This window comes from Pelophylax lessonae (genome assembly GCF_965119305.1).
Source record: "Pelophylax lessonae genome assembly, chromosome: 5".
Lineage (NCBI taxonomy): Eukaryota > Metazoa > Chordata > Amphibia > Anura > Ranidae > Pelophylax > Pelophylax lessonae.
The window spans coordinates 404,396,352-404,418,685 of record NC_138772.1 but is presented as its reverse complement, the minus strand read 5'-3'; the positions used below and the strand labels follow the sequence as shown (position 1 = coordinate 404,418,685).

Sequence of the window (22,334 nt, the reverse complement as noted above, 5' to 3'; positions counted from 1 at the left end):
GCCCCATCAATGCAGAGTGACCAGTGCCCCCATCAATGCAGAGTGACCAGTAACCAATGTGCCCCCCTGCAATGCAGAGTGACCAGTGCCCCATCAATGCAGAGTCACCAGTGTGCCCCCATCAATGCAGAGTGACCAGTGTGCCCCCATCAATGCAGAGTGACCAGTGTGCCCCATCAATGCAGAGTGTCCAGTGACAAGTGTGCCCCCATCAATGCAGAGTGACCAGTGTGCCCCCATCAATGCAGAGTGACCAGTGTGCCACGATCAATGCAGAGTGACCAGTGCCCCTATCAATGCAGAGTGACCAGTGACCAGTGTGCCCCCATCAATGCAGAGTGACCAGCGACCCATCAATGCAGAGTGACCAGTGACCAGTGTGCCCCCATCAATAGACAGTGACCAGTGCCCCCATCAATGCAGAGTGACCAGTGTGCCCCCATCAATGCAAAGTGACCAGTGCCGCCATCAATGCAGAGTGATCAGTGACCAGTGTGCCCCCATCAATGCAGAGTGACCAGTGTGCCCCCATTAATGCAGAGTGACCGGTGTGCCCCATTAATGCAGAGTGCCCAGTGACCAGTGTGCCCCCGTCATTGCAGAGTGACCAGTGACCAGTGCGCCCCCATCAATGCAGAGTGACCAGTGACCAGTGTGCTCCCATCAATACAGAATGACCAGTGACTAGTGTGCCCCCATCAATGCAGAGTGACCAGTGACCAGTGTGTCCCCATCAATGCAAAGAGACCAGTGTTCCCCCATCTATGCAGAGTGGCCAGTGACCAGTGCCCCATCAATGCAGAGTGACCAGTGTGCCCCCATCAATGCAGAGTGACCAATGTGCCCCCATCAATGCAGAGTGACCAGTGTGCCCCCATCAATGCAGAGTGACCAGTGACCAGTGTGCCCTAATCAATACAGAGTGACCAGTGTGCCCCCATCAATGCAGAGTGACCAGTGACCAGTGTGCCCCCATCAATGCAGAGTGACCAGTTGCCCCCATCAATGTAGAGGGACCAGTGACCAATGTGCCCCCATCAATGCAGAGTGACCAGTGCCCCCATCAATGCAGAGTGACCAGTGTGCCCCCATCAATGCAAAGTGACCAATGCCCCATCAATGCAGAGTGACTAGTGACCAGTGTGCCCCCATCAATGCAGAGTGACCAGTGTGCCCCATCTATGCAGAATGGCCAGTGACCAGTGCCCCATCAATGCAGAGTGACCAGTGTGCCCCCATCAATGCAGAGTGACCAATGTGCCCCCATCAATGCAGAGTGACCAGTGTGCCCCCATCTATGCAGAGTGACCAGTGTGCCCCAATCAATGCAGAGTGACCAGTGACCAGTGTGCCCCATCAATGCAGAGTGACCAGTGTGCCCCCATCAATGCAGAGTGACCAGTGCCCCCATCAATGCAGAGTGACCAGTGACCAGTGTGCCCCCATCAATGCAGAGTGACCAGTGTGCCCCCATCAATGCAGAGTGACCAATGTGCCCCCATCAATGCAGAGTGACCAGTGTGCCCCCATCAATGCAGAGTGACCAGTGTGCCCTAATCAATACAGAGTGACCAGTGTGCCCCATCAATGCAGCGTGACCAGTGACCAGTGTGCCCCCATCAATGCAGAGTGACCAGTTGCCCCCATCAATGTAGAGTGACCAGTGACCAATGTGCCTCCATCAATGCAGAGTGACCAGTGCCCCCATCAATGCAGAGTGACCAGTGCCGCCATCAATGCAGAGTGATCAGTGACCAGTGTGCCCCCATCAATGCAGAGTGACCAGTGTGCCCCCATTAATGCAGAGTGACCGGTGTGCCCCCATTAATGCAGAGTGCCCAGTGACCAGTGTGCCCCCGTCATTGCAGAGTGACCAGTGACCAGTGCGCCCCCATCAATGCAGAGTGACCAGTGACCAGTGTGCTCCCATCAATACAGAATGACCAGTGACTAGTGTGCCCCCATCAATGCAGAGTGACCAGTGACCAGTGTGTCCCCATCAATGCAAAGAGACCAGTGTTCCCCCATCTATGCAGAGTGGCCAGTGACCAGTGCCCCATCAATGCAGAGTGACCAGTGTGCCCCCATCAATGCAGAGTGACCAATGTGCCCCCATCAATGCAGAGTGACCAGTGTGCCCCCATCAATGCAGAGTGACCAGTGACCAGTGTGCCCTAATCAATACAGAGTGACCAGTGTGCCCCCATCAATGCAGAGTGACCAGTGACCAGTGTGCCCCCATCAATGCAGAGTGACCAGTTGCCCCCATCAATGTAGAGGGACCAGTGACCAATGTGCCCCCATCAATGCAGAGTGACCAGTGCCCCCATCAATGCAGAGTGACCAGTGTGCCCCCATCAATGCAAAGTGACCAATGCCCCATCAATGCAGAGTGACCAGTGACCAGTGTGCCCCCATCAATGCAGAGTGACCAGTGTGCCCCATCTATGCAGAATGGCCAGTGACCAGTGCCCCATCAATGCAGAGTGACCAGTGTGCCCCCATCAATGCAGAGTGACCAATGTGCCCCCATCAATGCAGAGTGACCAGTGTGCCCCCATCTATGCAGAGTGACCAGTGTGCCCCAATCAATGCAGAGTGACCAGTGACCAGTGTGCCCCATCAATGCAGAGTGACCAGTGTGCCCCCATCAATGCAGAGTGACCAGTGCCCCCATCAATGCAGAGTGACCAGTGACCAGTGTGCCCCCATCAATGCAGAGTGACCAGTGTGCCCCCATCAATGCAGAGTGACCAATGTGCCCCCATCAATGCAGAGTGACCAGTGTGCCCCCATCAATGCAGAGTGACCAGTGTGCCCTAATCAATACAGAGTGACCAGTGTGCCCCATCAATGCAGCGTGACCAGTGACCAGTGTGCCCCCATCAATGCAGAGTGACCAGTTGCCCCCATCAATGTAGAGTGACCAGTGACCAATGTGCCTCCATCAATGCAGAGTGACCAGTGCCCCCATCAATGCAGAGTGACCAGTGTGCCCCCATCAATGCAAAGTGACCAATGCCCCATCAATGCAGAGTGACCAGTGACCAGTGTGCCCCCATCAATGCAGAGTGACCAGTGTGCCCCCATCTATGCAGAATGACCAGTGCCCCATCAATGCAGAGTGACCAGTGTGCCCCCATCAATGCAGAGTGACCAATGTGCCCCCATCAATGCAGAGTGACCAGTGTGCCCCCATCTATGCAGAGTGACCAGTGTGCCCCAATCAATGCAGAGTGACCAGTGACCAGTGTGCCCCATCAATGCAGAGTTACCAGTGTGCCCCCATCAATGCAGAGTGACCAGTGCCCCCATCAATGCAGAGTGACCAGTGACCAGTGTGCCCCCATCAATGCAAAGTGACTAGTGCCCCCATAAATGCAGAGTGTCCAGTGACCAGTGTGCCCCCATCATTGCAGAGTGACCAGTGACCAGTGTGCCCCCATCAATGCAGAGTGACCAGTGTGCCCCCATCAATGCAGAATGACCAGCGACTAGTGTGCCCCCATCAATGCAGAGTGACTAGTGACCAGTGCCCCATTAATGCAGAGTAACCAGTAACCAATGTGCCCCCATCAATGCAGAGTGACCAGTGCCCCCATCAATGCAGAGTGACCAGTGTGCCCCCATCAATGCAGAGTGACCAGTGTGCCCCCTTCAATGTAGAGTGACCAGTGTGCCCCCATCAATGCAGAGTGACCAGTGTGCCCCATTAATGCAGAGTGTCCAGTGACAAGTGTGCCCCCATCAATGCAGAGTGACCAGTGACCAGTGTGCCACAATCAATGCAGAGTGACCAGTGCCCCCATCAGTGCAGAGTGACCAGTGACCAGTGTGCCCCCATCAATGCAGAGTGACCAGTGACCCATCAATGCAGAGTGACCAGTGACCAGTGTGCCCCCATCAATGCAGAGTGACCAGTGCCCCCATCAATGCAGAGTGACCAATGTGCCCCCATCAATGCAAAGTGACCAGTGCCGCCATCAATGCAGAGTGATCAGTGACCAGTGTGCCCCCATCAATGCAGAGTGACCAGTGTGCCCCCATTAATGCAGAGTGACCGGTGTGCCCCCATTAATGCAGAGTGTCCAGTGACCAGTGTGCCCCCATCATTGCAGAGTGACCAGTGACCAGTGTGCCCCCATCAATGCAGAGTGACCAGTGACCAGTGTGCTCCCATCAATACAGAATGACCAGTGACTAGTGTGCCCCCATCAATGCAGAGTGACCAGTGTGTCCCCATCAATGCAGAGAGACCAGTGTTCCCCCATCTATGCAGAGTGGCCAGTGACCAGTGCCCCATCAATGCAGAGTGACCAGTGTGCCCCCATCAATGCAGAGTGACCAATGTCCCCCCATCAATGCAGAGTGACCAGTGTGCCCCCATCAATGCAGAGTGACCAGTGTGCCCTAATCAATATAGAGTGACCAGTGACCAGTGTGCCCCCATCAATGCAGAGTGACCAGTGTGCCCCCATCAATGCAGAGTGACCAGTGCCCCCATCAATGTAGAGTGACCAGTGACCAATGTGCCCCCATCAATGCAGAGTGACCAGTGCCCCCATCAATGCAGAGTGACCAGTGACCAGTGTGCCCCCATCAATGCAAAGTGACCAGTGCCCCATCAATGCAGAGGGACCAAGGTGCCCCCATCAATGCAGAGTGACCAGTGTGCCCCCATCAATGCAGAGTGACCAGTGACCAGTTTGCCCCATCAATTCAGAGTGTCCAGTGTGCCCCCATCAATGCAGAGTGACCAGTGTGCCCCCATCAATGCAGAGTGTCCAGTGACCAGTGTGCCCCCATCAATGCAGAGTGACCAGTGTGCCCCCATCAATGCAGAGTGTCCAGTGCATAGGGATTAGAGCGCTGCATGATTAAACAGAGCAGGGTTCTTCTGCTTAATATATGCAAAGTGCCAGCGCTTAGGAAAATAATAAATATACAATAAAATGGGGCTGCTGCTGATAAAAAAGGGGGGTGCCTTTTAAATGGTAGATAAAATGAGTATTAGCGCTGCTCAATAAATATATGCATAAATTACAGATGTTAATCATTATAAATAAATTAATGTATCAACGGTATTAAATACAGTATGTGCTAGTTTGTGCAAAATTACAAATGTTATTAAAGTGATAAAGCTATAAATAAATTACTGTACCTTACTATCTCAATAAATATATCAGTGATATTAGATACAATATTGTTACTATAGATAAATAATTGCCGGTGCGACCTCATAGGTCGCAGCGCGTTGCTCGCACCACGACCTCGGAGCGGCCGGCACGGACTTCATAACATTGAAGTCTATGCAGGTCGCTCTGGGTTGCCCCAAAGAAGCTCCGGACCCTTTTTCTAAGTCGGAGCGACTTGTGTCGCTCCTATTAGAACTGGTCCATAGCTTCTCTATGGCGAGCGACCTACGGCGACCTGTCAGGCGACCAGGTCGCCTGACAGGTCGCCCCAGTGTGAACGGGGTCTTAAAGTGTCCAGTGCTTAAGTGACTAAATCAATAAACAAATTTTCTTCAAAAAGTGCTCAGTGCCAGTCTCTATAGCAATAAATGAATCTTCAAAAAAGTGCTCAGTGCTTCTTCTTGTAAACATAAGACATCCAAAGTGCAGATGCTTTTATGGTGCGATCTGGTGCTTTTTGCAGTTGTGCATGGCAGCCAATCAGCTTCTAACTTTGGGTTGTGCAATTTAGCTTTGACAATAAAACCTGAAAGCTGATTGGTTTCAATGCAGAGCTGCACCAGATTTTGCATACTCCAGTTTTAGTAAATCAACCCCAATCTGAATGCTTGATCAGAAGCAGTGACCATAAAAGTATTGATTCCATGCGTGGTGTTTTTTGTAGGCAGAGTTAGGGTAGAACCGTAATTAACAGTAGTAGTGAACATGTAACTGCCCTGACTTTTGTTATTTTCAGTTGGTTGAGGGTTTAAATAGGAAGTATAGCCTACTTAGTGCACTAGCAGCATAGGCGTGTGCAGAATGTGTGACGGGTGTGCCTGGGCACACACCATGTGGCACAGATTCCCCTGCTGCCTGGGCCCCTATGTCATTTACTGGCCCCTTCTGTCATGGAAATGAATATATGCTTGATGCACAAACTCAGTTGCGCAAATAAGCTCACTTTTAGACAGGGGCGTAACTACAGTGGTTGCAGGGGTTGCAATTGCAACCGGGCCCCATACTCCAGGGGCCTGTGCAGCTCTCCTGTACACATGGATAGGAGGGGTGGCGGGGGCAGCATGTAGAGAGATCACTGTCCTCCTTTTTCCTCCTGTAGCTGCAGGAGGAAAATGGAGGAAATTGGTTCCTCTGTATGCTGCCCCCACCACTCCTTCTATTCCCCAGGCCCTGGCATTTCACCACCATGAGGAGGCCTTAAGATTGCATGAAGGGGCTCACTGCAGAACTTGTGAAAGGGTCCCGCTGCGGGACCGTAATAAAGGGCCCCGCAAGGAGAGTAAAGGGCCCCAGGATCAGTGGGAAGAGCCCCAGGCTTGAAGGGAAGGGGCGGCCAGGGGTCTGGGGGGGCCCTTCATGGTTTCTTGCACCGGGGCCCTGAAGGTTCTAGTAACGCCTCTGCTTTTGGATATTAATATACGCCAAGCGCAATCAATACCGTTGTGCTAAAAAGCACAGTTCTCAGCTCTTTTGTATAAAGCAATGCTTCGTATATTTATAGGGCAACAAAAGAACAAAGACAGGAAGTGATGGCTACACCACATCAGCCAATCCGGTCCAGATGTACAGTCACATGACATAAGTTACTCACATAGAATCAGCCAATGACACACTTGTATATATTCAAATATATAACAGGAAGAGGAAGTACACAGATGTGAATAAAAAGAACAGTGTGCACGGCTTATTGCCTAACCTTACACAAACAAACCAGCGTGTAGAACCGTGAACACTGCTCCAATCAAACCCGTGCATGGACTTTCTCCATTACAACTGGTGTGAATCCCAATTAGCAAAGCTTCAGCGAACAATGCCTAATGGGATTATACTACTGTTCCCATAGACATGAGACCATCTGCAGAGAAAGAGCCATGCTGTTTCCACTATGGTGATCAGGCATAGTAGAAAGACATGAGTGTGTATTCCTTCATAGATAGAAATCAAAATTATATTTACTCCGCACTGCAATACACATAGATCTCTACCGGCAAACAGACCTGCGCGCGGAGTGTTTGCCGGCGGAGATGTCTATGTAGAGCGAATGAGTCTACACAGCTAAGGGAAGGTTTTCACTGCCAATAGTCTTTCCTTAATGCCGACACTCTAAAAAGCGTATTGCAAGCAAACCGACAACAGGAGCCATAATGAAAATCGAAATAAAACACATGCTGGAAAATGTCAACACTAATCCTAGCAAAATTTCCACAACACTTCCTTTTGTGAATGAACACAGTGAGTGATCGGTACTGATCACTTACTGTGTTTATACATAACTGAAGCATAGTAAACTGTGTTATATATACACACACAAATATGTGTTTGAGCTTTGAGGTGCACACCCTAATGCAATAAGCTGCACACACCTATGACTAGCAGTATAGAATGCATGGCCTAGCTGAGCTACTTTACGCATGCAGCCAAGAGGCCATATCCCCATAAGGCGATAAGGTGAAAGCTTTCCCTGAGATTAATTTTTATTACTGTATACCAGGCATACCTAAAATGGCAGTCGAAGAACATGTATGATTACACTTGCAACCAGCTTTACTAGTTTGTGCTCTAGTGCTGAAACTAACCTGGAAGGTTCAGTGCCTGATGGTAGGAAATTCCTGTTTTTAAATATTCCTTCCACGTGATTGGATGTTCAGAATGAACATAATTTTGCCCTTATTTACTAACATTCACTTTGCTAAGTGTACATTCACTTTGCTATTTGAACAACATTTATTCTTTGGGTAAATCAACACCATGTCTTGTTTAATTTCCTTCTGCAGTTTTGTAGTAATTGGGTTAGTTTACTAAAGAAGTAAAGTCTGTCTACTTGGCTTTGTTTAGTAAATAGGGTAAAACAATGTTTACTTTACATACCCAACTGTGCAATGTAAATTAGAAAAAAATAAGAAAATAATAATAATAAACAGGATTTTTGCTTGCACGTGATTGGATGAAATAAAATGAACACAGCTTCACCTCATTCACTAAGATAAGTGAACATTGACCTAACAATGTAAATACGCTCTATTCTTTTAGTAAACAAATCCCAAATATTTGAATAACTCTATTTGCATTCCAAACCCACAGGTTGTTCATTTGTAACATAAGTAACTGCCTATACATGTTAACGTGATACTAAACACACACTGTATAATTTACATTATCTCTTTTATTTCTGTATGTGGATGATGGCACTGTAATTATTTTAACAAAAAAATATTTAAAGTGAAGTTCCACCCTAAAATTATACTTACCTCCATCTTCTCGCTCCGGGTCACCTGAAAAACAAATGGATAATCGCAAATTTTTTTTTTTTTTTACTTACCTCGTTTAGAAGAAAATATACTTACCTTACTTCCTCTTCCTCCCCTCGGCGGCCACGGCGTTTCGTCACTTCCTGGCTTGCAATGATTCCTGGGAGCTGAACGTCATCGCTCCCAGGAATCAATGCGCCTGCACCGGCCCGACGTCAGTTCCGGTGCAGGCGCCATCATACCTTGCAAAACAGCTTCTGGGCATGCCCAGAAGCTGTGAAGGGATGACGCTGCGGAACCGGAAGTGACGGCGGGGCCGGTGCAGTGCATCGTGGGACCGAAGAAGACGGAAGAGGACGCAGAAGAGGATCGCGCTGGCTTCAAGCTGCCCACACCTGAGATGGCAGCGCTGGAGAATACATTTTCAAGGTAAGTATTTCTTCTAAAAGGTAAGTGCAACCCGGGACAGATCAGAGGCTATCCATTGTGGAATGCCCTAGCCCTGACTGTCCCGGGGGTATTTTTATTTAAAAAAATGTTCACTGGGTGGAACTCCACTTTAAGTACCTTTTTCCTAATCGATATACAGCTGTCACATGACCCAGCTCTGTCTGCAGGGAAATATACAGTAAGCAGGAAGAGCTTCTAGTTCTCAGCTGCTGGTTGCGTGTTCAAAATAAAAAAAATAAAAATTTAGCCTTTGGAATATAGAGTAAAAATAAATAAATAATATCAATAAACTGTTAAAAAATTGTCATACAAGTAGATATTTGAAATCAAATCTTTATTATTTTTGGCAATAACATAGTGTGGGCAGATTTCTGCCAATCACAGGCTCAGTGTCATGCCCCTCCAGCCTGTGTCTTAGAATAACAGGGAGGTGAAGCATCCATCAATCTACATGTAATATAACTGGTAAAACCAACGGCCAGAACTCCATACTCATACTCTTGGATCTTTCTGGTGCCTTTGACACAGTTGGCCACCTACTCCTCCTCTATAAACTCCACTCCCTTGGCCTCTGTGATTCTGCTCTTTCCTGTTCCTCCTCCTACCTATCTCAGCACACTTTCAGTGTCACATACAACACCATCTCCTCCGTTCCTCTTCCTCTTTCTGTTGGGGTACCCCAGGGCTCCATCCTTGGGCCCCTCCTATTCTCTCTCTTTATCCCTTCCCTGGGCCAGTTGTTCACATCCCATGGCTTCCAATACCACCTCTAGGCTGACGACACTTTGCATACCCGAATCAGCTCACCCCCTCAATCTCCTCACGTATCATAAAATTACTGAGCGACATATCAGTATGCATATGTCACACCACTTCCTCAAACTCAGTCTTTCTAATACTGAACTTATAATATTTCCTCCTCCCTGATCCCTTCCCCATGGCTTTACCATTGAGATCAACAGCACAACCATTGGTGCCTCCACACATGCCAGAGTGCTGGGTATAAACCTAGATTTTTACCTCTCCTTCAGCTTCTACATCCAATCACTGGCTAAATCCTGTTGTCTTAACCTTCACAATATTTCCAGAATTCGCCCCTTCCTATTTACACCACAAAACAACTTATTCACTCCTTGGTTATTTCCCACCTTGACTACTGCCACTCCCTCCTTACTTGCCTACCTTTTCCCAGATAATCCCCCCTTCATTATGTTATGACTGCTAGACTTATACACCTTATTAACTGATCCGTGACTACTGCCCCTCTCTTCCAATCTCTTCACTGGCTTCCCCTACCTCATTGTATAAAATTCAAAATACTAAGCACAACATACAAGGCCATTCACAACATTGCCCCCAGCTACATCACCAACCTCATCAGCAGATATCGTCCAAATCATTCTCTCCGCTTCTCCCAAGATCTCCTGCTCTTTAGCTCCTATGATACCTCCTCCCATACTCACCTCCAGGACTTCTCCAGAGCCTCTCCCATCCTCTGGAACTCACTGCCCCCGTATGCCCAGTCAGCTCTTACCCTGTCTGCCTTTAGACGATCACTGAAAACTCACTTATTCAGGGAAGCCTACCCCACCTCCACCTAAGATCTCTACCTGAGTCACCTCCATTAGATTATCCCCTGCAGCTATTACCTTTTGTACCACCTCCCCTCCCTTTAGATTGTAAGCTCCATGAGCAGGGCCCACCTTTTCCTTCTGTATTGAATTGTTTTGTAATTGTACTCTCCCCTTTATATTGTAAAGCACTGCATAAACTCTTGGCGCTATATAAATTCCTGCATACTAATAATAATAATATCCAACTCAATTGTGTTTAGCAGGTTGGTAGGCATGGAGGAGGAAGGGGGGAGTGGGCTGTCATTTACAACTGTCTATACACCTACATGCGTGACTCTACAGTCAGGTGGGCTGTTCAGATGTGATAGGGAAGAAATGCTCAGCATAGAAACTCAGTGAAAACTGTCAGAACACAACAGCTCAGCGGGGGGGAGATCGCTGTACTAATGTTAATACAGCGGCTCCAACTGGAGCTGGCAGTTTTTTCTGTTCAACCCAATGAGTTGAACTAATAAAAAACTAAAAATGTGTACTAAGCTTTATTTTTATTCACATTGCACCTTTCAATAGGGTTATTTTTGGACAGAGGTGGGAACACACGATGGTATACAACAGCAATAAGAAAAGTACCACATTCTGATACATAATATATATATTTTTTTAATTATTAATTAACCACTTTCCGCAAAATCATGCACGTGTCGTCACTTCCTGATCTTGGCGTTTTGAATACTTTAAAGTGCAGAGGAGGGGTTTGGGGTCTCATAGACCCCAGATCTCGCCATAAAGAGTACCTGTCACTGCCTGTTACTGTCACAAGGGATTTTCACATTCCTTGTGACAGCAAAAAAAAAAAGAAATCTGCAGATACCAACACATCCAATTTATAAAAACTTTGTAAAAGTGTGCACTGAAAACCAGGTGGCTGCCTTGCAAGCCTGTGTCCCTGACACATGATGACGGAAAGCACAGGAGGCACTAGGCGCTCTAATAGAGTGCGCCTTGACAGGGAAAGGAGGAACCTGACCCTTGATGGAATAGGCCTGAACTACTGTCTGTCTGATCGATCTGGAAGGAAGCGGACAACCCTTTGTGAGGTCCGTCCGTGAGCACAATAAAGAGTCTGACTTCCTAAAAGACTCCGTAGCTGCCAGGTACACCGTTATTGCCTGGACCACATAAAAGGCATGCAAGACAATTTCCTTCAGGTGTTTAAGCCTGGGACACAGGGAAGGCAACACAATGTCTTCATTCAAATAAAAATCAGAGACCAACTTAGGAAGGAATGAAGGACAGGGGCGAAGCACCACTATATCCCTGTGAATCACTAGATAAGGTGAAAGACAAGATAACGTCGCCAGGTCTGACACCCTGCCACCAAAAAAGCCACCCTCTGGGACAGCGTAAGCAGGGGAAACTCCCAAAGATTCTCAAAGGGAGACTGCTGGAGAACCGAAAGTACCAAATTGAGGTCCCAAGGCAGCAAAGGAGACCACACTGGAGGGTCCAAGTGCCGAACACCCTGAAGAGAGGTATGCACCAGAGCTGTAGCCAAGGGACGTTGGAAGAAGGCCGCCAAGGCCGACACCTGGCTCTTGATAGTACTCAAGGTCCACTTCTGTTCAACCCACATTGAAGGAAGGTTAAGATCCAATCCACCGAGAAGGAGCGAGAATGAACCCCAAAAGACTCACACCACACAATGTACATCTTCCACATACAACGGTAGATCTTCCTAGAAGTAGATTTCCTAGCTTTCAACAGGGTAGGAATCACCGGCTCAGAAAAACCTCTATCCTTCAGCAGCTGGCATTCAACAGCCAAGCCATCAAAGCCAGCGACTGTAAAGCAGGATAGTTTTTGGGACAGCAGATCCTCCCTGAGAGGAAGTCTCCAAGGAGCATCGGCGACAAGGCCAGTCTGCAGTCACTAGAATGACCAGAATCCTTTCTGCATCAATCCTGTATAGGAATCGTGGCAGGAGTTGGAGAGGACTGGAACAAATCAGCAGCCCACTTTAGAATGCCGGCTACTTACCGAGCCGCCAGGACACTTCTTGTGCCCCGTTGGTGATTGACATAGACCACGGCTGTGGCCTTGTCTGAATGAATTTGTTCCTGGACACCCCTGAAGACGAATTGTCCAATGAGCCAGACAAGTCTGATCACTCATAATTCCAGTGCTTGAATCGGCAGCCTGGACTGCCAGAGTCAAGACCCCCTAAGCATATCAATGCTGAGGATGCCTCCCCACCCGGACAGGCTGACATCCATGGTGACAACCGTCCAGTACAGGGGAAGGAGGATTTGCAGAGATCTTGTGTGGAACTGTGCAAACAGACCACCTCGAAAGTGGACACCATCAGGCCCAGCACGCGCATGAGGGATGAACCTCTGCTGAACAACAGAGGCTGAATTGTCTCCTGCAATGTCGGGAGTTCTTCTAGAGGAAGAATCTCCAGATGTCCATCAGAGCAGTCGGAGACTCCGCTCGCGGAACAAGATCGCCCAGGTACCCCAGTACCGCGATCCCCCTCTGACTCAAACAATGCCAGCACCGGGGCCAACACTTTGTGAAGACCCGAGGAGCAGAGGCGAGGCCAATGGTCAATGCCACAAACTGATACTGCTCCTTGCCCGCAGCAAAACGGATAAAGCGATGGTGACCGGCACTTATTCGAATAGGCAAAGAAAACCCCTGATGTAGGGATGCCACTACCGTGCGAATTAACTTCTGTACCTGCACAAATCAGTTTAGCGCCATGAGGTCTAGAATTGGACATACCTTGCCTTCCTTCCTGGGAACTGTAAAGAGGTTTGAGAAAAAACCCCTGAAAAAGTTCTGAAGTCGGGACCGGAACAATCACCCCTTAAAGTAACAAGTCTTGCACTGCCCCAAAGAGACCCTTTAAGCGATCTGGGGACAAGTGCAGGTTGGAAGGGGAGGATAAGACCGAACCTGATCTTGTAGCCTGACCGAATAACTTTGTGGACCCACTCGTCCTGTACCAAGGAGGTCCATGGCTCCGGAAACCAGCGAAGACATTCCCCCTCCAGATATGGGTGAGGGCACCCCTTCGTGCAGAGGCAGCCTTGTCCACAGGTCTGGAAGAGCCAGCTCGTGGCTTGCCAGACCAGGTCCTCTTGGAACCTCCGGTGTAGGCCCTGATTTTTGATCCCTTGCCTTGAGACCCTGAGGGACAAAAAAACCTATCATGAGCCGAGGAGAATGGTCCTTGTCTATGACGGGGCTCCTTGCCCTTGGTAGCCAGCGGAAGAAGAGTACACTTCCCCCTATGAGACCCTTAATTATGTTATCCAAAGAAGCCCCAAGCAGGCGATCCCCTACAAGGGGAAGATCAGATAAGGCCTTCTTACAAGTCTGATCCGCAGAACAGCATTTCAGTCAAATAATACGCTGAAGGACCACTGCTGATACAGACAGTCTAGAAATCAAAGGAGCCACATCCAAAGAAGCATCACGGATAAACTGTAGCCCCCTGGATCAACTGATCTGCCAGCTCCTCATGACAGGGGGGAGCTGTTTCCCTTCCAGACATAAAAGTTAAGCCCACTCGGTCAGAGTTTGCAACACCAGGGCAATAGTAAATACCGGCCTAAGTGCCAAAACAGCCACAGCGAACATATGGTGGGCCAGATCCTCTGCCCTCCTATTAGCTGAATCTGTAAAGGCCAGGTACTCCTAAACCAGAATAAAGGTAGCTTTATTCAACCTGGAAACAGACGAGTAGACTACAGGTGGGACCGTCCACCTTTTAAGCAGTTAATCCTCATAAGGACACCGCAAGGCAAAACGCTTAGGAACCACTGTGTTTTGGACAACCCAACTGTTTTGTGACAATGTTGCCAAAGTAAGCAGAAAGGAGAACACCCTCGCTGTTTTGTAGGGCCTGTGGGTGCCGAAAGGGACCAGCGCATCCGACGCATCATCAGCTGCAACCTCCACTTTTAAAATTTCACGCACTGACACAAACAGACACTAGTGCCTTTTCATGTGTGGCTAGAGGAGCAGAGGAATCATCCTCGCTATCTGAGCACTCAGGGTGTGTGGACGCAGACCGATTCACAGGAAAAAAATAACAAATATAGGAAAAAATTCTATTGAAAAAGGAAAAAATCACCAGGACCAGAGATCCCAGCAAGGAACTAGGTCCTTACTCCTGAGAAGGCAGAAAAAAACTGAGTGCCTATAGCTGAGTGTGGGTGTATACCCCCTGGAACTGGAATGAAGCTTCATCTAAAAGGGGAAGCCCTACTTATCTGAATCCTCCCCCCCCCCCCCCCTCCGGTGCCTTATTTGGCACCTTTCAGGGGGGTGGGGAGAACAGGTACCTGGTTTTGACAGATACCCGCTCCCACTTCCCGATGATCTTTCCGTGGCCCCCCTCCTCCACCGCTGGGCCATTCCCAAAGTGCACCATGCTTCGCGCATGTGCAGTAGGAAACTGGCTGTGAAGTCGCAAGACTTCACTGCCAGTTTCCCTTATAGACAATGGTGGCGGCATCTGACATGTAAACCAGCTGGGGTGCCGACATCGCTGGATTCCAGGACAGGTAAGTGTCCTAATATTAAAAGTCAGCAGCTACAGTATGTGTAGCTGCTGACTTTTACGTTTTTTTGTGGAGCTGGGACCTCCTCTTTAGAGTGTCTTTTTTCCAAAAAAAATTTTGTTTGAAAGACAGCTGCGCAAATACAGTGTGACATAAAAAATTGCAACGACCGTCATTTTATTCTGTAGGGTCCCTGCTAATATATATATATATGTATATATATATATATATATATATATATATATATATATATATATATATATATAATGTTTGGGGGTTCTAATTAAATTCCCAGCAAAAAATACTGAGGCTCGGCTCACATTGCTGCGATGCGGGAAACCTGTGAATCCACTGCTGGTTCCGGCATCACACCCGACACGCAGGCAGTTCACACTGCCATATGCGAATCACTGGGGGTGTCAATGCAAAGTTAATGACACCCCCAAATTAGTTTGCATATCGCAGTGTGAACTGTCAGTTCGGACATGAATCGGATCGCATAGGTGTGAACACCCATGCGATCCGATTCTGATGCAGACCAAAAAAGGGTCCTGCACAACTTTGGTCCGAATGCGATGCAAATTCAGCCATACAATCTGTATGGCTGAAATTACATAGCACAGACATTGCATGTGATTTGCAGAGCACTACGATGCAAATCACATGCGATATCTGACAACGCTGAAGTATGAACCGGCACTTACACTTTTTAAGAAATAAAATGTCAGAAAAAAGCCTGGACTTCAAGTGGTTAATATTTGATTTTTTGGTTTTTGCATCCTTCATAGAGAAGGAGCACAGGGCTGATGGAGGAGAGGATGATGATGATGTTAAGGATCAGGATGATGATGAGGATCATAATGAGGAGGATGATGATGAGGATGATGATGAGGATGATAATGATGAGGGTGATGATGTTAAGGATGATGATGAGGATGGTGATGATGTTAAGGATAAGAAAGATGAGAATGGTGATGATGATAATAAGGATAAGGATGATGATGAGGATGATAATGAAGATGATGTTACGGATGAGGAAGATGATGAGGATGATAATGATAAGGATGATGATGATGATAATGATGATGAGGATGATGATGTTAAGGATGATCATGAGGATGATTATGATGTTAAGGATAAGGATGATTATGAGGATGATAATGATGTTAAGGATAAGGATGATGATGGCGATGATAAGGATAAGGATGATGAGAATGATGATGATGATAAATAAGGATAAAGATGATGATGAGGATGATAATGAAGATGATTTTATGGATGAGGAAGATGATGAGGATGATAATGATAAGGATGATGAGGATGATAATGATGATGATCTTAAGGATGATCATGAGGATGATGATGATGTTATGGATAAGGATGATTATAAAAATGATGAGGATGATAATGATGATGAGGATGATGATGTTAAGGATGATGATGATGATGTTAAGGATAAGGATGATGATTAGGATGATAATGATGTTAAGGATAAGGATGATGTTAAGGATGATTATAAGAATGATGAGGATGATGATGTTAAGGATGATCATGAGGATGATGATGATGTTAAGGATAAGGATGATGATGATGTTAAGGATAAGGATGATGATGATAATGATGTTAAGGATAAGGATGATTATGCAAATGATGAGGATGATAATGATGATGAGGATGATGATGTTAAGGATGATGATAATAATGATGATGATGTAAAGGATAAGGATGATGATAATGTTAAGGATGATAATGATGATGATGCTAAGGATAAGGATGATGATGATATTCATAATGAGGATGATGATGATGATGTTAAGGATGATGATGATAATGATGTTAAGGATAAGGATGATGTTATGGATGATGATGATGAGGATGATGATGTTCGGGATGATGATAATAATGATGATGATGTAAAGGATAAGGATGATGATAATGTTAAGGAAGATAATGATGATGATGATGCTAAGGATAAGGATGATGATGATGAGGATGATATTAATAATGAGGATGATATTGATAATGAGGATGATGATAATGATGTTAAGGATAAGGATGATGTTATGGATGATTATGAGAATGATAATGATGATGGTAATGTTAAGGATGATAATGATGATGATGTGAGTGTAAGCTTGGCAGGACATTGAAGGAGGAGTAGAGGAATAAGTATGGGCAGGTTGGCAGAGATGAAATAAGAACTGTCAGAGATGAGAGAAGGTGTGATTGTGGGAGGTAGGCATGGATGGGGCGTGTAGCATAGCAGTGATGTGTATCCCTGGGTAGGATGAGCCTGGCTCCTCCATAGAGGGCAGACGGGATCCCGTCCATTGTAGCTGGTGTCTCTCTCTCTCTCCCCCCTCCCAGTCTGTGAAGGTCATTACAGGCAGCCAGTGTTGGTCCAATATAGCGCATGCGCCCAGGCCCGGGGACTGGCAGAGACAAGAGAGAGGCGGCACAGGCTGTACAGAGCAAGGAGCCGGGGAGACACACACAGGAAACATGGCGAGGATGCCTGGCAGCGGGGACTGCAACCCGGGCACGGCGGACAGCGACCCCCTGGCACGGAGCGCCCAGCACCGGCTACAGCCTGGCAGTGCCGGGGAGGAAGAAGAAGAGGAGGAGGAGGAAGATGAGGAGGATGAGATCCAGGAGGTGCGGATCGCCGGGGATGATGAAGAGGAGGAGGAAGAGGACGATGAGCTGCTGCTGCTGGAGGACGATGATGATGATGAGGAGGAGGAGGACCTGGAGTGGGATGAAGGAGCTCTGTTGGGCTCCCCCTATGCTCACCCCCGGGGGCCCGCTGTCATCTCTCAGCCCCCTTGCTCCGGGATGGTGCTGCAGCTGCGGCCCGGGGAGGACGGAGGAGGAGGAGGAGGCGGTATAGTAGTCGGTGTTGGTGGCGGGAGCTCCCCGTCCTCGGAGCGGCCTGAGAGAGCCCGCCTGAGTGAGAACACGCGGCTGGCCACCCGCTACGCCGTGCGCATCTTCCGCGAGTACCTGAGTGAGAAGGCGCAGAGCCCGGACTTCGAGAGTATGGACAAGGAGGCTCTGTGCCGGGTCCTGCGCTCCTTCTATGCCGAGGCCAGGTCTAAGAGCGGCCAGCTCTATAGCAAGTCTTCCCTCATCAGCATCCGCTCTTCCCTCAACCGCTACCTGAACGAGCCGCCCTACTGCCGCACCTTGGACCTGACTAAGGACCCCGAGCTCCGCTCCGCTAACCTCACCCTGGCTGCTGTTATCCGGAAGCTGGAGGAGCAGGGTGCGGGGCCAGTGGTGCAGAAGCAGGCCATTACCCGGCAGGACCTGAGGAAGCTCTACACATCTTGTGTCTTCAGCGCCTCATCTCCCTTCGGCCTCCTCAACAAAGTCTGGTTCGAGACTTGTATGTACTTCTGTACCCGGGGTCGTGAGAACCAGCGAGAGCTGGAGGAGGACTCCTTCGGCCTGGCCATGGACGAGGACGGACGCCGATTCGTCTACTTCAAAGCGCTGGGGCCGTACCACAAGTCTCGCTCCTCCTCCTCGTCATCCTCCTCCTCCTGGGGGAAGAAGCGGGCCGGTGCTGAGGGGGATGAAGAGAACCTCCCCCGCATGTACGAGACTGGCACCGAGTTCTGCCCCTACGCCAGCTTCGTCAAGTACCTGGCCAAGCGCAACCCCCTGTGCAAGGCTTTCTTCCAGAGACCCCGGGACCACTGCAATGAGGCCGACGTCACCTGGTACGAGAACAAGGCCATTGGCAAGAACCTGCTGGGCACCCGCATGCAGATGTTGTCTAAGGCTGCCAAGCTGTCCAAGACGTACACCAACCACTGCATCGGGGCTGTGTCCGTGGCCACGCTTAACAGCATCGCCGGCATCGGCACTAAGCTGGGGCCGCCCTACTTTTCAGATGCCATCAACGGCACCCGGCATAGGCCCGCCGCCCCCAACCCCTTCATCCTGCCCAAGGCCAACGGAGGAGGGGGGCTGCATGAGCTGAAGAGTGAGGCTGCCAAGAGACCTTTGTATGACTCCGGACAGGCCATCTACGTGCCCGGGGACCCCCCATCTCCAAAGAGACTCTGTGTGCGATCTTCAGAGCCTTCAGACTGTGTCCTGGTGGTGTCTGTCAAGAGTGACCATCAGCCATCCTGCCCCGAAACCAATGGTCACATGGTGCTAGCCGCCTCGCCTGCTGTCACTTCCCCCGCAATGATGTCCCCTGTACAGGTAATCCAGCTTTTCCTCCTTGGGGCTATAGCTAAGGGCTCATGCACACAGGTAGGTTTTGGGCACCCAAACAGGTCAATCTCAATAACAGGCTGAAATAAGTGGCGGTTGGTTTCTGTTTTGATCGGTACTTGCATTTAGAGCTGTATGTGTTCAGGGATGTGTGCTCCAAATGCAGGAATTCTTTGGGGCATACGGCCATCTAAGCAAGAACAGTGTCCATCCGCTATGTATTTAAGCCTGTTATTGACATGAACGGGCTGCTGGCAGTGGTCTATATGCTGCACCTGTGCCCCCTTGCACCCACAAACATTGGGTTTGCACACTGTAAGGGCAAAGCCACCCTTGTGCATGAACCCCGAGGGTCATCACACACTTTACAATTGTTTTACAGTCTAAAGGCACCTTTCACTTGGCTACTATGGTAGTCCACGTTTGACCTGTGATTACAAGGGTCAAAAACGGACTGTAATATATCCCTATGGGTGACTAAATCTAAGTGGACAGACATCTGCCTATATCAACCCACATCCAGGTCTGTTTAGGTTTCCTGGACTGAATGCAGAAAGTTTGCATCCAGGTCAACCTTTATTGACTTCACCAGATGCGGAAAGACAGAGGTAGATACAGATCTCCTTATATCCGGCCACCCATAGGGATTAAATGGGTCTCTTTTTCCTCCATGTCAGCATCTAATCGGGCACTAATCGGGCAGTCCCTGGCACTACTTTGTTGTTAGTAGAAATTACAGAGGCTGCACAACCAGATTGTGGTGAGCCTAAGGCCAGTGTCACACAGGTGATTTTGTAGCAGAAATGAGTCACTGGTACAGATCTCTCATGACAGCGATTTGCAGCTAGAGCAGGGCTCCCCAAACTTTCCAAGCAAATGGCCAGTTGTCATTCAGGCTTTAGGGGGGGCAGACTGTGGTCAGCTGGATTAGAAAACACCCTGGTGTCTGAGGGAGTAAACAATGCCCCATCATTGGTTTTAGTGGGAGATATAGTGCCCAATTGTTGGCATCAGTGGAGGAATAGTGGACCATTGTTGGTATGTTGGGGAGGAATAGTGCCTCATCTTTGATATCTGTGAGAGGGATGGTGCCCTAACACTGGTGTCAGTGGAAGGAATAGTGCCCCATCATTGGTGTCAGTGGAAGGAATAGTGCCCCATCATTGATGTCAGTGGATGGAATAGTGCCCTAGCACTGGTGTCAGTGGAAGGAATAGTGCCCCATCATTGGTGTCAGTGGAAGGAATAATGCCCCATCATTGGTGTAAGTGGGTGGAATAGTGCCCTAGCACTGGTGTCAGTGGAAGGAATAGTGCCCCATCATTGGTGTCAGTGGAAGGAATAGTGCCCCATCATTGGTGTCTGTGGAGGGAATAGTGCCCCATCATTGGTGTCAGTGGAGGGAATAGTGCCCTAGCACTGGTGTCATTGGAAGGAATAGTGCCCCATCATTGGTGTCAGTGGGTGGAATAGTGCCCCATCATTGGTATCAGTGGGTGGAATAGTGCCCCATCATTGGTATCAGTGGAAGGAATAGTGCCCCATCATTGGTGTCAGTGGAAGGAATAGTGCCCCCTCATTGGTGTCAGTGGAAGGAATAGTGCACCATCATTGGTGTCAGTGGAAGGAATAGTGCCCCATCATTGGTGTCAGTGGAAGGAATAGTGCCCCATCATTGGTGTCAGTGGAAGGAATAGTGCCCCATCATTGGTGTCAGTGGAAGGAATAGTGCCCCATCATTGGTGTCAATGGAAGGAATAGTGCCCCATCATTGGTGTCAGTGGAAGGAATAGTGCCCCATCATGGAATCAATGGGAGGAATAGTGCCCCATCATTGGTGTCAGTGGAATAGTGCCCCATCATTGGTGTCAGTGGGAGGAATAGTGCCCCATCATTGGTGTCAGTGGAAGGAAAATTGCCCCATCATTGGTGTAAGTGGGTGGAATAGTGCCCTAGCACTGGTGTCAGTGGAAGGAATAGTGCCCCATCATTGGTGTCAGTGGAAGGAATAGTGCCCCATCATTGGTGTCAGTGGAAGGAATAGTGCCCCATCATTGGTGTCAGTGGAGGGAATAGTGCCCCATCATTGGTGTCAGTGGAGGGAATAGTGCCCTAGCACTGGTGTCATTGGAAGGAATAGTGCCCCATCATTGGTATCAGTGGGTGGAATAGTGCCCCATCATGGAATCAATGGGAGGAATAGTGCCCCATCATTGGTGTCAGTGGAAGGAATAGTGCCCCATCATTGGTGTCAGTGGATGATATAGTGCCCCATCATTGATGTCAGTGGAAGGAATAGTGCCCCATCATTGGTGTCAGTGGAGGGAATAGTGCCCTAACACTGGTGTCAGTGGAAGGAATAGTGCCCCATCATTGGTGTCAGTGGAAGGAATAGTGCCCCATCATTGGTGTCAGTGAGAGGAATAGTGCCCCATCATTGGTGTCAGTGGAAGGAATAGTGCCCCATCATTGGTGTCAGTGGAAGGAATAGTGCCCCATCATTGGTGTCAGTGGAAGGAATAGTGTCTTAAAGGCCAGATAAAGGCAAACAAAGACCCATGGGTCTCAGTTTGGAGACCACTGAGTTAGGGGGGTTGAGTTGCTACTGATAGTGCTACAGTATCAGGTGGATCTGCTCTGCTATAAAATTGCTCTCTTTCAGTAATTGGTATCTAATCCATAGAAGCGAATGTAGAGTGTTTGTTGATGGCAATTTTGCCACCAAAACAAAATGCAGCTGATGAATCAGTAAGCAACATTGCTTTAGGGGCCTGTTCACACCAGAATGCAGTGTGGTAAAGCGCATGGGAACGCACTGCCCTTGGGTCAATTTACTAAAACTGGAGAGTGCAAAATCTGGTGCAGCAGTGCATGGTAGCCAATCGGCTTCTAACTTTAGTTTATCTAAGTGTTGACAAAAAAACCTGAAAGCTGATTGGTTACAATGCAGGGCTTCACCAGATTTTGCACCCTCCAGTACCGCAGTGCCATGCGGATTGGTGCAGCGTGTTTTGTAAAAGTAGCACCTGCACTATGGTTTGCACATTCCTATGTGTTTGGCAGCCT

The 22,334-nt window shown here is 48.6% G+C and overlaps 1 protein-coding gene across 2 annotated transcripts in view; it reads left to right on the top strand.

Moving 5' to 3' along the window:
- The window catches only part of KCTD1 (potassium channel tetramerization domain containing 1), a 226,102-nt gene that overhangs the window by 77,091 nt on the left and 126,677 nt on the right, over positions 1–22,334 (top strand). The window contains exon 1 of one of the 2 annotated variants that reach the window (XM_082259558.1): positions 17,349–19,256. The exons of the other annotated variant lie outside the window; for it this stretch is intronic. Within the exon in view, the coding sequence (XP_082115684.1) occupies positions 17,541–19,256 (1,716 nt within the window). The 5' untranslated portion in view covers positions 17,349–17,540. Of the gene's footprint in view, positions 1–17,348; positions 19,257–22,334 lie in introns of those variants that run through there. 2 annotated transcript variants of the gene reach the window in all.